This window comes from Nerophis ophidion, linkage group LG05 (genome assembly GCF_033978795.1).
Source record: "Nerophis ophidion isolate RoL-2023_Sa linkage group LG05, RoL_Noph_v1.0, whole genome shotgun sequence".
Lineage (NCBI taxonomy): Eukaryota > Metazoa > Chordata > Actinopteri > Syngnathiformes > Syngnathidae > Nerophis > Nerophis ophidion.
In genome coordinates this window covers 54727627-54739334 of record NC_084615.1, presented here as the reverse complement: position 1 = coordinate 54739334, position 11708 = coordinate 54727627, and the positions used below count along the sequence as shown (strand labels likewise).

General features: G+C 43.9%; 1 protein-coding gene across 1 annotated transcript; it reads right to left on the bottom strand.

The window, feature by feature from the left end:
• Positions 1-3639: 3639 nt before the first annotated feature.
• Positions 3640-7814, bottom strand: slitrk2 (SLIT and NTRK-like family, member 2). The gene has a single exon (XM_061901531.1). It carries the CDS (start codon positions 7114-7116, stop codon positions 4462-4464), a length of 2655 nt encoding a protein of 884 aa, XP_061757515.1. The 5' UTR covers positions 7117-7814; the 3' UTR covers positions 3640-4461.
• Positions 7815-11708: the final 3894 nt, after the last annotated feature.

Here is an 11708-nt window from a genome sequence, read left to right as displayed (position 1 = left end):
TGTAACAAAAAAACATTTGTACCAAAAAAAAGATTTGCAACCAAAATAAGATTTTCAATAAATGAAATATATATTTTTTCATCTCTATTTTTCTCGTTTGCAGATCTTTGTTTCTTGTTTGTTTGCATGAAAATGCATTTCTTACCATCTGAACATGGCTTAATACACAAAAGCCTGAGCGTAATGCAATCTGAAGCTGAAGACATGCACCCTTATCTTTTCACTGACGCAGCATTTGAATGAACGTCAGGTTGGTTTGAACAACATTTCAGCACCTTGGACAGATACACAATGGACAGCAGGGATCCAGCTAGGAGGGAAGACATGAGGACAAAAGACTCAGAAAACGATTGGGTTGATTTTGGGCGCATGGCTGAGGATGAACAATGACGCAGCAGGATGTGGGATATGGCTGGGAGGCCATTAACAGAATGAAAACAAGTGATGTCAACTTGAGTTGGAGTCGGGAAAACACAAGAAACAAAAGAAGGGTTGCTCTATGTCACACTCTGGAGGACAAGCCCACAATCCATCACAGAGGTCTCATTTTCTCAACTGCACCAATGTGTAATATATGAAAAAAACCTTGTGTAAGTAATAGCATTTTATTTTCCTGCAGCGTGAAACCTCTGATGAATTCTAATGCTCACTCTCAGCTCAAAAATGATTTTACTTTTCAAGCATAAAGTACAATTCTCTGCTGGGATTTCTCCTCAGACTGACGCTTCCACAAAAGAGAAAAACAGTTTCTATAAATCTTGAACGGTGTTGTTTTATGATGACACAATTATGTTTGGACACTTCCTGGTGAGTGTATTGAAATCATCCCAAATGTTTGATTGCTGTTAATCAAGGGGTAACCATGTGTAATGTTTAAAACAGTGCTGTCCAAACCCTGGCCAGGCCACACTTAAATGAGTTCCATTTGAATAAGCAAACTAGTGGTGTGGGGTATTTTCATATTACACTTAAGGGCCAAAGGGGTCTGACGGGTGGCAGTATGTCGCCATCTTGTGGACAATGTAAGCAACCATGATGTGGTGATATGGCCAAATCCAAACAACCTTTCCTAATCATGGTGCAGAAAAGAAATTCAACCAGCACAAAAAGTCAAGACACAACCTGCTCACTGAACATTGTGTATATTATTATTATTATTTTTTTTTTTTAAACTACCCCATCTGAATTATTGCAAGCCATGATAGGAAAAATGCAAAACACTATCTCCATACTTAACTATATTTGACTTTTAGCCGGTTGATAATTCTGATTGACTACAAGGCTTTAACTAGGTTGTCACAGAAGTAAACAAGATAGGATTTGAACTTTTACATACTCTTAATATTTATTTATGATTATTAAGTATATATCCATTATATTATTATAATATGTAAACACACACACACGTGTGTGTATATATATATAAAAAAAAAATATATATATATATATATACAGACCAATTTATGTTTAATGAATATAATGGAAGAAGTGGAACACAGAACACAATACTGATGTTCACTCTAAAATACAGTGATAACTTAACTTACTAGTGTTTTGAGATAGGATTTGTCTCTTTCGGCTAATAGTTAAATCAAGGCTTCGTGGAGATATTTAGTTACGTTAAAAGATATTTCTATTTATGGGTAAGTTTATGGGCCAATCTAAGTCTGGATATGAGTTTTGATCCAAATCGCCCTAACTCACTAAAACATTAGCTCAAAGTGGCTTTGTAGCAAACTAAAGCTATACAGCGAGACTGTGAGAGTTTGGACACATTTAAAGTGTTTCTGATCACACAAAGTGATCTCGAAGTCAGGCTGACAGCTCTGACCGTTGCAAGGTATGAAATTTGCGGAAAAGTGCCACTTGCTGTCGAAGCTTTTCGAAATGGCCCCGCCAGTGTGCACAGGATGTAAACAGGATGTGACGTCAGGGGCCCTGTTTCTTCAAAATTGCCTTTGCTCACATGTAGAGAAGTAATGTCATCAAAATTGCAGCCCGCTGATTACTTCAGGCGGCATGCAACATTAATAAATAAATGACGCTTTCATACACCAAGATATGGTTCGCACACAGAGGCATACTTGGCGCAAGTAAAGGTTTGTTAACCGGAAAGTTTGCAATTAAAGGCGTTCGTAAATCGAGTTTCACTATACATGATCATTATAGTACTTCATAAAACTACTGTAGATGTTTGTAATGTATTCTATTTGTATTGTTTTTTTAAACATATTTATAATTTAAAAGATTGTTTTTCTTTTTAAAAAGGCATATTGCCTGCTAAAATTATGATGTTTTGGGGGGGTCCGGGGGGGGGGGGGGGGGTCAAGTTCCGAATACAATTATTTGAGATTAATTTTAATGGGCGACATTGATTTGAGATAAGAGTGTTTTGAGTTACGAACTCCGTCATGTAACCCATTGCATTCAAAGATCTGTGATGTTACACACTACTGTGCCTAGTACAAGAAGTTTACTTTAAATAAAACAAAAGGAAATAATTTTATAATTTTACATATTTTAAACAGTGAAATGTATTGAGTGGCTCAGTACCATGTTTCCTAAAGTGACAAAGAAGTCATGTCAGGGTCCCCTTAGCAATTTTAAGGTGAGATACATATTTTTGTAGGATGTTTTATATTTAGGGGCTGTTTGCAATTGATACGCGGATATCTAGAGGGCACTAACTTTCCAGTGTGTTTCAGGCATTATATTCCATCCTCTTCCAGTTTTTAACACATAAAACGTTAACTGCGTAACAGGTGCACATTACCTTTGTTTGGTAATGACAGCAATTTACCCAAGTTTAGCTACGAACGTCAGCTATGTATGTATATGTATATTCTATTATAACAACAATAGGATTGCTAAGTGTAAGTTGCTTCTCTGCAATTTGTTTTTTGTGCACGGACTGCACGTGATGTTGTGATGTACATATGTACAAAAAAGCCTGAATGCCAAACACATTTCTCAGATTAACGAGCAATTTCAATTCAAATGAGTAATTGTGAAAAATATAGACATTTAAAAAATATATGTTTTGTTAAACCACTAATGCTAACAGAAGATACCTAGTGGTGTTCTTATTATATTTTGTGGTTTAAAAATGTAACTTTAAACAAAACTCAAACAGACCTTTAATCATTTCAAGAATTATAATAAGAGCAGTTGGGTTGATGACCACAATATTGCATTAGAATTGGGTTCAAAATTACATATTAATGGCAAAAACTAATGGCTTTTGAAAATGAGCTAGCTCATTCAGATGTGTATGTCTGACAGCCTGACATTTTTGGGAAGTCAAATAACCACTCCAAAATATTCCCTACATGTCACTTAGGGAGGTATTGAGCTCCGGTCAAGTACTAAATGTTTTTAGAATCATTGCAGGACATTTAAGTGTCAATGACGTGTAGGTAATCATGGGTTGAACTCAGGAGGAGGCAAAAGGTGTCATTTTCTTTCCACCAGGGAGACGGAGAAGTTGAAGCTGCAGGCAAGCTCAATTTCCCATTTCTCTGCCTCCCACCACAAACACACTCACACACAAACACACACTGATTAGAACATTCCACAGCTGCATCCCAAAATAATCATGCACAGTCCAAACAAAATGCACCTCAAGCTCAGTATCTTGACAAAGTGCTTCAGTGAAAATTTAATGGCACAACTGTACAACGCTATATTGTTCTCACTCTCTCGTAGCATACAATGTTCTGTAAAGTTGTACATCGCCAAAGACCATACCGAGAGTAAAATATATGTTTTGTCTGTGCCAGAAATGAAAGATAATGACCCGCCCAGTCTCAAGTACATCCAGCAATATTTTTTTCAACAAATATTTTCATATATATATATATATTTTTTTAGATACAATTATTTTTCAGAGTACAGCACAATCCGAATAAAAGAACATTTGAATTTTGCAGAGAGAATCAAAGACAAAACAATTGAGTGCAAAGGCACTTTATAGAATAAATGTAGTGAGAGTTTGCTTATTCAATTTTAGGGGCTCAGGGGCACATCCTTTACATGTGCACGCTTTGAATATACAGGAATGTTATTCTGTAGCTTCTCCCCATCGACAATGAATACTTTTTTTCAGAGAAAAAAAAATACAATTCAGTTCTATAAAAATAATGCACAAGGCCTTATTTGTACACAGTCTTATCGTCATCTATGTCTTTTGATGGAATAATTTATACATCCTGGGAGAAAAAAAAATATAGTCCTCATCATCCACTTGTACTGTACATATTGGAAAGAAAATAGGGGAAAATATATGGGAGGGATAAAATGTGTTGGCTGCTGTCTCTCAATCGTATGTCTTTTAACACGTGATTGTTACGTAGTAGGCTATTATAGCAGTTACTGATGAACTCTGAATAATTGTTATGAAAGCAGCAAAGAACCTTGCAGGCAAACTGGGAGTAGATTTTAAGACGATAATTTATCACTGGCTTACAGTTGGCTCATAGTAGTCTGTTTTTCCAGAACTTCCAGGTAGTCCGGTTCTGTTTTTACCTTCCCATGAAGAAGAAATTGGTGCTCACTGTTTTTGGATGGGAGCGCCACTCCGAAGCACTTCCTGGGGGTCCCGTACAATCTGTCCTGGTTGGAAACATGCCTCGGGGCTGTGGAAGCTTCGTAAGGGGGCACGATGCAAGGTCTCTTGGGTAAAGTGCAGAAATTGTAACTGAAAGGAGAGGTGCCGGTAGCTGTTGGAAGCTCCTTGTTCGGCCTCTCCCCGACATTTTGATACAACATCTCAGGAGGCTCTGGGGTGGTCAAACCACGCGTTGTCGGGGGTTTATCCATAAAATCCACTGCGCTGATTGTGTACGCTCCCGGGCTGCGTGTCAGAATATCCTCCTTTTTTGCATTCAGTGAACCGAAGCTAAGCTCTTTGAGGTTGCGGTAATACGCCACCTGCTCGCCATCTTTCTGCATGTAGATGGGGTTCTGGCACATGAAACCCACAGGTGGCGGGATATAGTTATATACATGGCTTTCCGAGGTTTTGTCTTGGGTCGGTTCAGGATTGTAGGAGCCATATTGCACTTGAAATGAGTTAAGATCTATATTGTTTGAGCCTGTTGGGACGTGTTCCACCCCCTTGCGTCGTTTTAGAACAAAAACAAAGAGCCCCGCTCCGAAACAGATGGACAGAATGAAAACTACAAGAAGGCCCAGAATTAGAACTGAAAGCGGTACCTCTGGATGTAATTCAGGGGTTTGCATGCGGGATTCAGTGGGGCTGATTGAGCTGAAAGACGACGAAGAAATGGGGGTTAGTGACTCAGTGCTGGGGCTTACTAATGTAGGGGCTTTGGTAGGGGGTGCATATTGAGGTGGGGGCTCTGCACTTGGCTCAGGGCAAATGGCCTCATTGCGCAGTGAACGCAGCAGGTGACCCGCATGCTTGGAGGGTGAGTCACAAGTGATTTCATTTACCACCACACTGGTACTGGAGAGCTCCATCCAGTTTTTGAGTGCCACAATGTGACAGGTGCAGTCCCAAGGGTTCTCCTGGAGGTCTATCTGGATAAAGGCAGATAACTGATCGAGCACACCCTTAACTGGGAGATATGAGAAATGATTATTTCGCAGGTTGAGCCTTGTTAGCATGGTTCCCCCGAAGACATTGTCCGGCAGTGACCGCAACAGGTTATTGTTGAGAAAAAGTAGCTGTAGATTATGCAAGGCATTAAATGTCTGCGGATAGATTTCTTTGATGATATTATATTCCAAATAAAGATACTGGAGTGACTGAAGGCCAGCAAAAAGTGACTGTGAAAGGGACTGTATGTAATTCCCGTTCAGATAGAGCCGCCTCAGATTTGTAAGGTTCTCGAATGCACCCTCTTGAATCACTGCTATTTTGTTGTTTCCTAGATGAAGCAGCTCCAGCAGACTGTACTCCGTTAGATCAGTTCTGTAAACCACATGAAGGTAGTTACCGGTCAGGTGCAGTTTCCTGGGAAAGGAGGGCTTAGGACTAAGATCACTGATGTTATGCAACTTCCGCTCTTGACAATTAATGTTCAGTCCACTGTCAGGGTTTTGTGACGTGCAGACGCACACACTCGGACATAAAATAGGCACAGGAGAACGTGTCTGGTAAACCATAATGGGCCCAAAGACATGTTTGTCCTTTGCGATGCGTGGAGTGGGCCTGTGTCTCATTTTGGGTGGCCGTGAAGCCTTAGGGGCACGTGTGGGGTTGATCATGCCAGGGAGGTAGGTTGCGGGCAGAGCGCCCTTGAAGTGATAGTCAGAGGCAGGGTGAACTCGTTCTCCAGCGTTCCTGCGTGGGCACAGATCCTGCTTTATGAGCTGGGTGATGTCTTTACCGTGAAGCCTGAATGGCGTCTCACACACTATGTCCCCCACAAAAACCGAAATGGTGTCCAACCAAGATTTAAGCGGAATCAGATCACAAGTACAATTCCACGGGTTTTCTTCCAACTGGATCTCCATGATTCCGCCGATGTGCTCCAGTACCCCTGCAAAGGGTAGAGTCTTGAGCCTGTTGCCACGTAAATCCAAATGGGTGAGGAGCACAAAACGGAAAATGTTTGGAGGCAAAGACAACAGGAGGTTATCGTTGAGGATCAACACTTTAAGCTTGTTAAGCTTGCTGAAAGCGCTGGGCTCAATGGTGCTGATATAATTATAATCTGCTTGTAAATACTCCATACTCTCTAATCCTGCAAATGTGTCTTCTTTTATCACCTCCAGGTTATTGTTATTCAAGTGCAGCCTCTTCAAGAAGCGCAGCCCCTGAAAAGCATTGGTTTGGATTTCCTGTAATCCATTATTCCCAAGATGCAGTGAGGTGACATTGCCGTAATTAAAAAATTCATTTGCACAGATTCGAGACAGGAAGTTTCCGTTGAGAAAAAGCTGGGAGATCTTATTCTGGGGTGCCTGGAACTGGCTGACGGTGGTAAATCCTTTACTCTCACAGTTAATGTTTAAAATGTTCTCCCTCTCCTCACAGGCGCAGCGGATCTTGCAGATGTCTTTAAAGGCTGAAGTTCTGCGGGTCTCAGTCTCGGACGAAGACAGGCTGGTGACCGTGAGGACGCTCAGAAAGATGACACCGCTCAGCATTTTTACAGCTTAAAGCGATCGTTATGATATGGATCCTGCATTTAAGTATGCAGTGTGAGCCTCGCGTTCTGACAGAAACAAAGTCAGTGGTTCACAAGCAGGGTCTCGCACACACGCATAAAAACATCAAGGCCATAACTGCTTTTCGGTTTTAAGAAGAAATCTTCACACACTGAATGTCCACTGACCGACACTTTGGAACTCCAAAATTCCACTGCACAAAATAATAAGGAATCTCGTTAAAGGAAAAAAATGCTGCATATGAGCTGCTGTGTGGAAGGAGAAAATCCACTCACTGCCTCCCCTTTTTTTCCCCTCAGAGTCGCCACATTTTCGGTGGATTGTTGGGGAGCAGCTCACCAGCATTTGCAGAAAATACTCACAGGCTGACACCAATGTCCAAAGGCTCCTTCTTTCGCCGCACGTCCACAAAAAATGTGCATCTCATTTTCGCCTACGGTTAAAAGTCCCAGGGTAAAAAAAAATTGTTGTCATTGCATAATGACACACGGCAAGAAGTCGGTGTGTAAAACAATGGACGGGATTAAAAATGAACTCTCGGGAAGGCAATAAGCAAGACACAGGAGAGAGAGCCGGAGTCATGGGAAATTTATCTTCCCCAAGCCGATAACTGCCGCCGTTGGTCCTCCTCCACAATAAGTGCAGCACTGAGCGTCTGCTGCTGCTACTGGTGACTGTGTGTGTGAGTGTGTGTGTGGTGTTGTGTGTGTGTGTGTGTGCGCGCAAGAGACAGAGAGAGAGAAACAGCGAGGGAGGCAGGGGGTTGGGGGGGATATTTAAACCAATGAGTTTTCAAGTCAGCCAGTCTGACGCATCTATAGGCCATGTCTACACTAAGTCGTTTAACCCCTTAAACGAATAATTATTTAGCCTAAGCCCCATTTCAGCCACACAAAATCATCGTTTAAAGTCCCCCTCCCCGGACAAATTTTTACGCGGGTAAGTCAGCCGTGTATTTTGTGAATCTCAGGCTCTTAGCTCTGTATGGACTCATTGATCGTTTACAAACTGAGTTCGGAGAGGAAGCGACTGTTATGTACCGGGCAGAGGGAAGGAGGCGACACCAAGGCAGAACTGCGGTTTACCAGGTTTATTGAAATCTTGATGAGTGTGTGGGGTGTGTATGATACCACAAGTGAATGAGTGCGGACGATGTGTAGAATTAACAATGTAAGTTTTACCAAGGGTTGTTGTCGGTGCGTGTTGTGTGAATCTTTCGTCGAATCCAAGAGCAAGACATAGGGGTAGTCAGCAGGGAGGCGAGCAGTCGGTGGTTGGAGAGAGGCAACAATGTTCGGGTCCAAGCTGGGGTAGAGGGTCGAGGGAGGCAAGCGGAGATCCGGGTCGAGGTCGTGAGGCAAGGCACGATCACAGGCAACAGGGAAGACACAAGGGACATCAAACACGGAAACCAGGAAGAGCACAAATAAGGCGAGCAAGGAACAAGGGAGGGCTGCCAGACGTGATGCTTACTGTGAAAGATTGGCTACGTTCTGGCAAAGGTCTCCTTGGTCCGCTGGCTTTTGTGCAGCTGCCTCTCGTCAGGGTCAGGTGTGCTGATTTGTAATTGTCTGCAGCTTTGTCGCTGCGTGGGCGTGCTGCGCCCGGCACGAGCAGGGGCATGTCTAGGCATGCAGCCAGAGGACGAATTGGGAAACTCAGCTGCTGGAGAAAATGGACATATGTATGTACACAGTATATACATATGTGTATGTGTGTATATATATATATATATATATATATATATATATATAAATATATATATATATATACACACATACATATACGTGTATATATATATGACATATACGACCAGTGAGTCCAGTTTCATTCCGATTGTAGAACCGGCCCGCCTGATCAGTTTCTCAAGTCTGGAGCTGTCCTTCTTAGATGTACTGCCCCCCCAGCACACTACCATGTAGAAAAGAACACTGGCAACCACAGACTGGTAGTACATCCACAGGAGTTCTTTACAAATGTTGAAAGAGTGTAGTTTCCTGAGGAAGTACAGCCTGCTCTGTCCTTTCTTGTACAGTTGGTCCGTGTTAACAGTCCAGTCCAGCTTATTGTCCACCCAAACCCTGAGGTACTTGAATGAGTCCACGGTCTGTACCTCAATTCCCTCGATCACAATAGGTTGTGACCGTGCACTCGACCTCCCAAAGTCAATGACCAGCTCCTTGGTCTTTGACGGATTGAGCTGCAAGAGGTTCGTGTGGCACCAGACAACAAAGTCCCTCACTAGATTCCGAAACTCCTCCTCTCTGCTGTCCCTGATGCACCCGACGATGGCTGTGTCATCCGCGTACTTCTGGATGTGACACAGCTCTGAGATGTAGCAGAAGTCAGCGGTGTACAGGGTGAAGAGAAGAGGGGCCAGCACCGTTCCCTGCGGTGCTCCGGTGCTGCTGATCACAGTGTCAGACGTGATGTCCTTCAGTCTGACGTAATGTGGCCTGTCGGTGAGGTAGTTCGAAATCCAGACAATCAGGCAGGGGTCCACTCGCATTTTGTAGAGCTTGTCCTGAAGGAGGCGGGGCTGGATGGTATTAAAGGCACTCGAGAAGTCCAGGAACAGGATCCTCACAGTGCCATTTCCCTTATCCAGGTGTGAGTGGGCTCGATGCAGCAGGTAAAGGATAGGATCCTCCACAACAACGCCTTCCTGGTACGCAAACTGCAGGCTGTCCTGGGCATGTTGCACCTGTGGTCTGAGGAGGCTGAGAAAGAGCCGCTCCAATGTCTTCATTAGATGAGAAGTGAGCGCCACTAGTCTGTAGTCGTTCAGCTCACTGGGGCAGTTCTTTTTGGGAACTGGAACGATGCATGACGTCTTCCAGAGGGTGGGCACTCTTCCCAGCTGCAGGCTGAGGTTGAAGATCCTTTGAAGTGGTTCACCCAGTTCTGCAGCACAGGTCTTCAGGATTCGGGGGCACAGCTTGTCTGGGCCTGCTGCTTTCCTTGGCTGTAGCTTCCTCAGTTGACCTCTGACCTGGTCCGCAGAGATGACTAATATCTGCGTAGAGGTGGTGGAGGGTGGTGCTGCCATGGCTAGGGGGAAGGTGCGTTGAGGGGAGCAGAAGAGGGGGTGGCTGTGATGGGGAGTGGGGGACGGAGAGGACACGGGCTGGTTAAACCAGTTGAAGAAGTTATTCATCTCATTGGCCCTCTCTATTGTCCCCACAATAGCTTTGGTCTTTGTCTTGTGGCATGTGATGGTTTTCACACCTTCCCAGACCTCCCTCATGTTGTTCTGCTGCAGCTTCTGCTCCAGCTTCTTCCTGTAGCTATCCTTAGCCTCCCTCACGCGTCGTTTCACCTCACGCTGTGCTGCTCTCATTGCCTCCCTGTCTCCACTCCTGAAGGCAGCTTTCTTCTAGTTGAGGACAGCTTTAACTTCTTGTGTTACCCAGGGTTTGTTATTAGGGTAGCACCGAACAGTCTTAGCAGGGCAGATCACGTCCACGCAGAAGTTGAAGTAATCTGTGAGACAGTGAGTCAGCCCATCAATGTCCTCACCCTGTGGAAGCAGCACGTCCCAGTCTGTGGTGTTGTAGCAGTCTCTGAGGGCATCTTCAAATGCAGGGGACCACTTCCTCACATTACAAGTGTTAACAGGCTGTCTTTGGACGATGGGGGTGTATTTTGGCCGCAAATGAACAAGATTGTGGTCAGACTTCCCTAGTGGGGGGAGGGGTGTGACCTTGTATGCATCCCTGACAATAGAATACAGTAGGTCAATTGTCCTGTTGTTTCTTGTGGGACAATACACAGCCTGGTAAAAAGCAGCTAGCGTTGAGTCCAAAGTAGCATGATAGAAGTCCCCGGAAATGATGAAAAAAGCCTTAGGATGTTTTGTCTGTAGCCTTGATGTGATGACGTGGATCATCTCACATGCATTGGCAGCATCTGCCCTCAGGGGAATGTAAACACAGAGGGAGATCACGTGACTGAACTCCCTCGGCAGATAGTATGGCCGAAGGCTAACAGCTAGTAGCTCCAGGTCCGGGCAACACAAGACTTTCTTCACAGAGATGTATCCTGGGTTACACCAGCAGTTGTTAACATATATGATGAGTCCCCCACCTTTTCTTTTCCCACATGCTTTCGTGTCTCTGTCAGCTCTCACTGCGGTGAATCCCTGCAGGTCCACGTTAGCATCCGGTACCAGGTGGTTTAGCCATGTTTCCGTGAAGATGAGCAGGCTGCTCTCTCGATATGCACGCTGGTTTTTTAGTCCATGAAGCTCATCGATCTTGTTCGGCAACGAGTTCACATTCCCCATGATGACGGAAGGGATGGATGGTTTGTAGCGTCGTCGATTTTCCTCACGCTTAGCCTTTAGCTTAGCTCCCGCTTTGCAGCCCCGAGGATTCTTTCTTAGCTCCGCTGGAATGGAGTGTCGAACACCAGTTCGGCCCATCATTTTCAGACTGAGCAGCTCCTCTCTCGAATAAGAAAGAACGCTGCTTGCTGGTCTTTTAAAACTGCCAAAAGTATCCATTGGATATATACAGGGATTCACTGTCTTCAAGGAAAACATAAAAAAGATAAAAGATAAAATATATGTT

Excerpts from the sequence above, each read along its gene's own strand:
- slitrk2 (XM_061901531.1), bottom strand. The coding sequence starts at position 7,116 with ATGCTGAGCGGTGTCATCTTTCTGAGCGTCCTCACGGTCACCAGCCTG.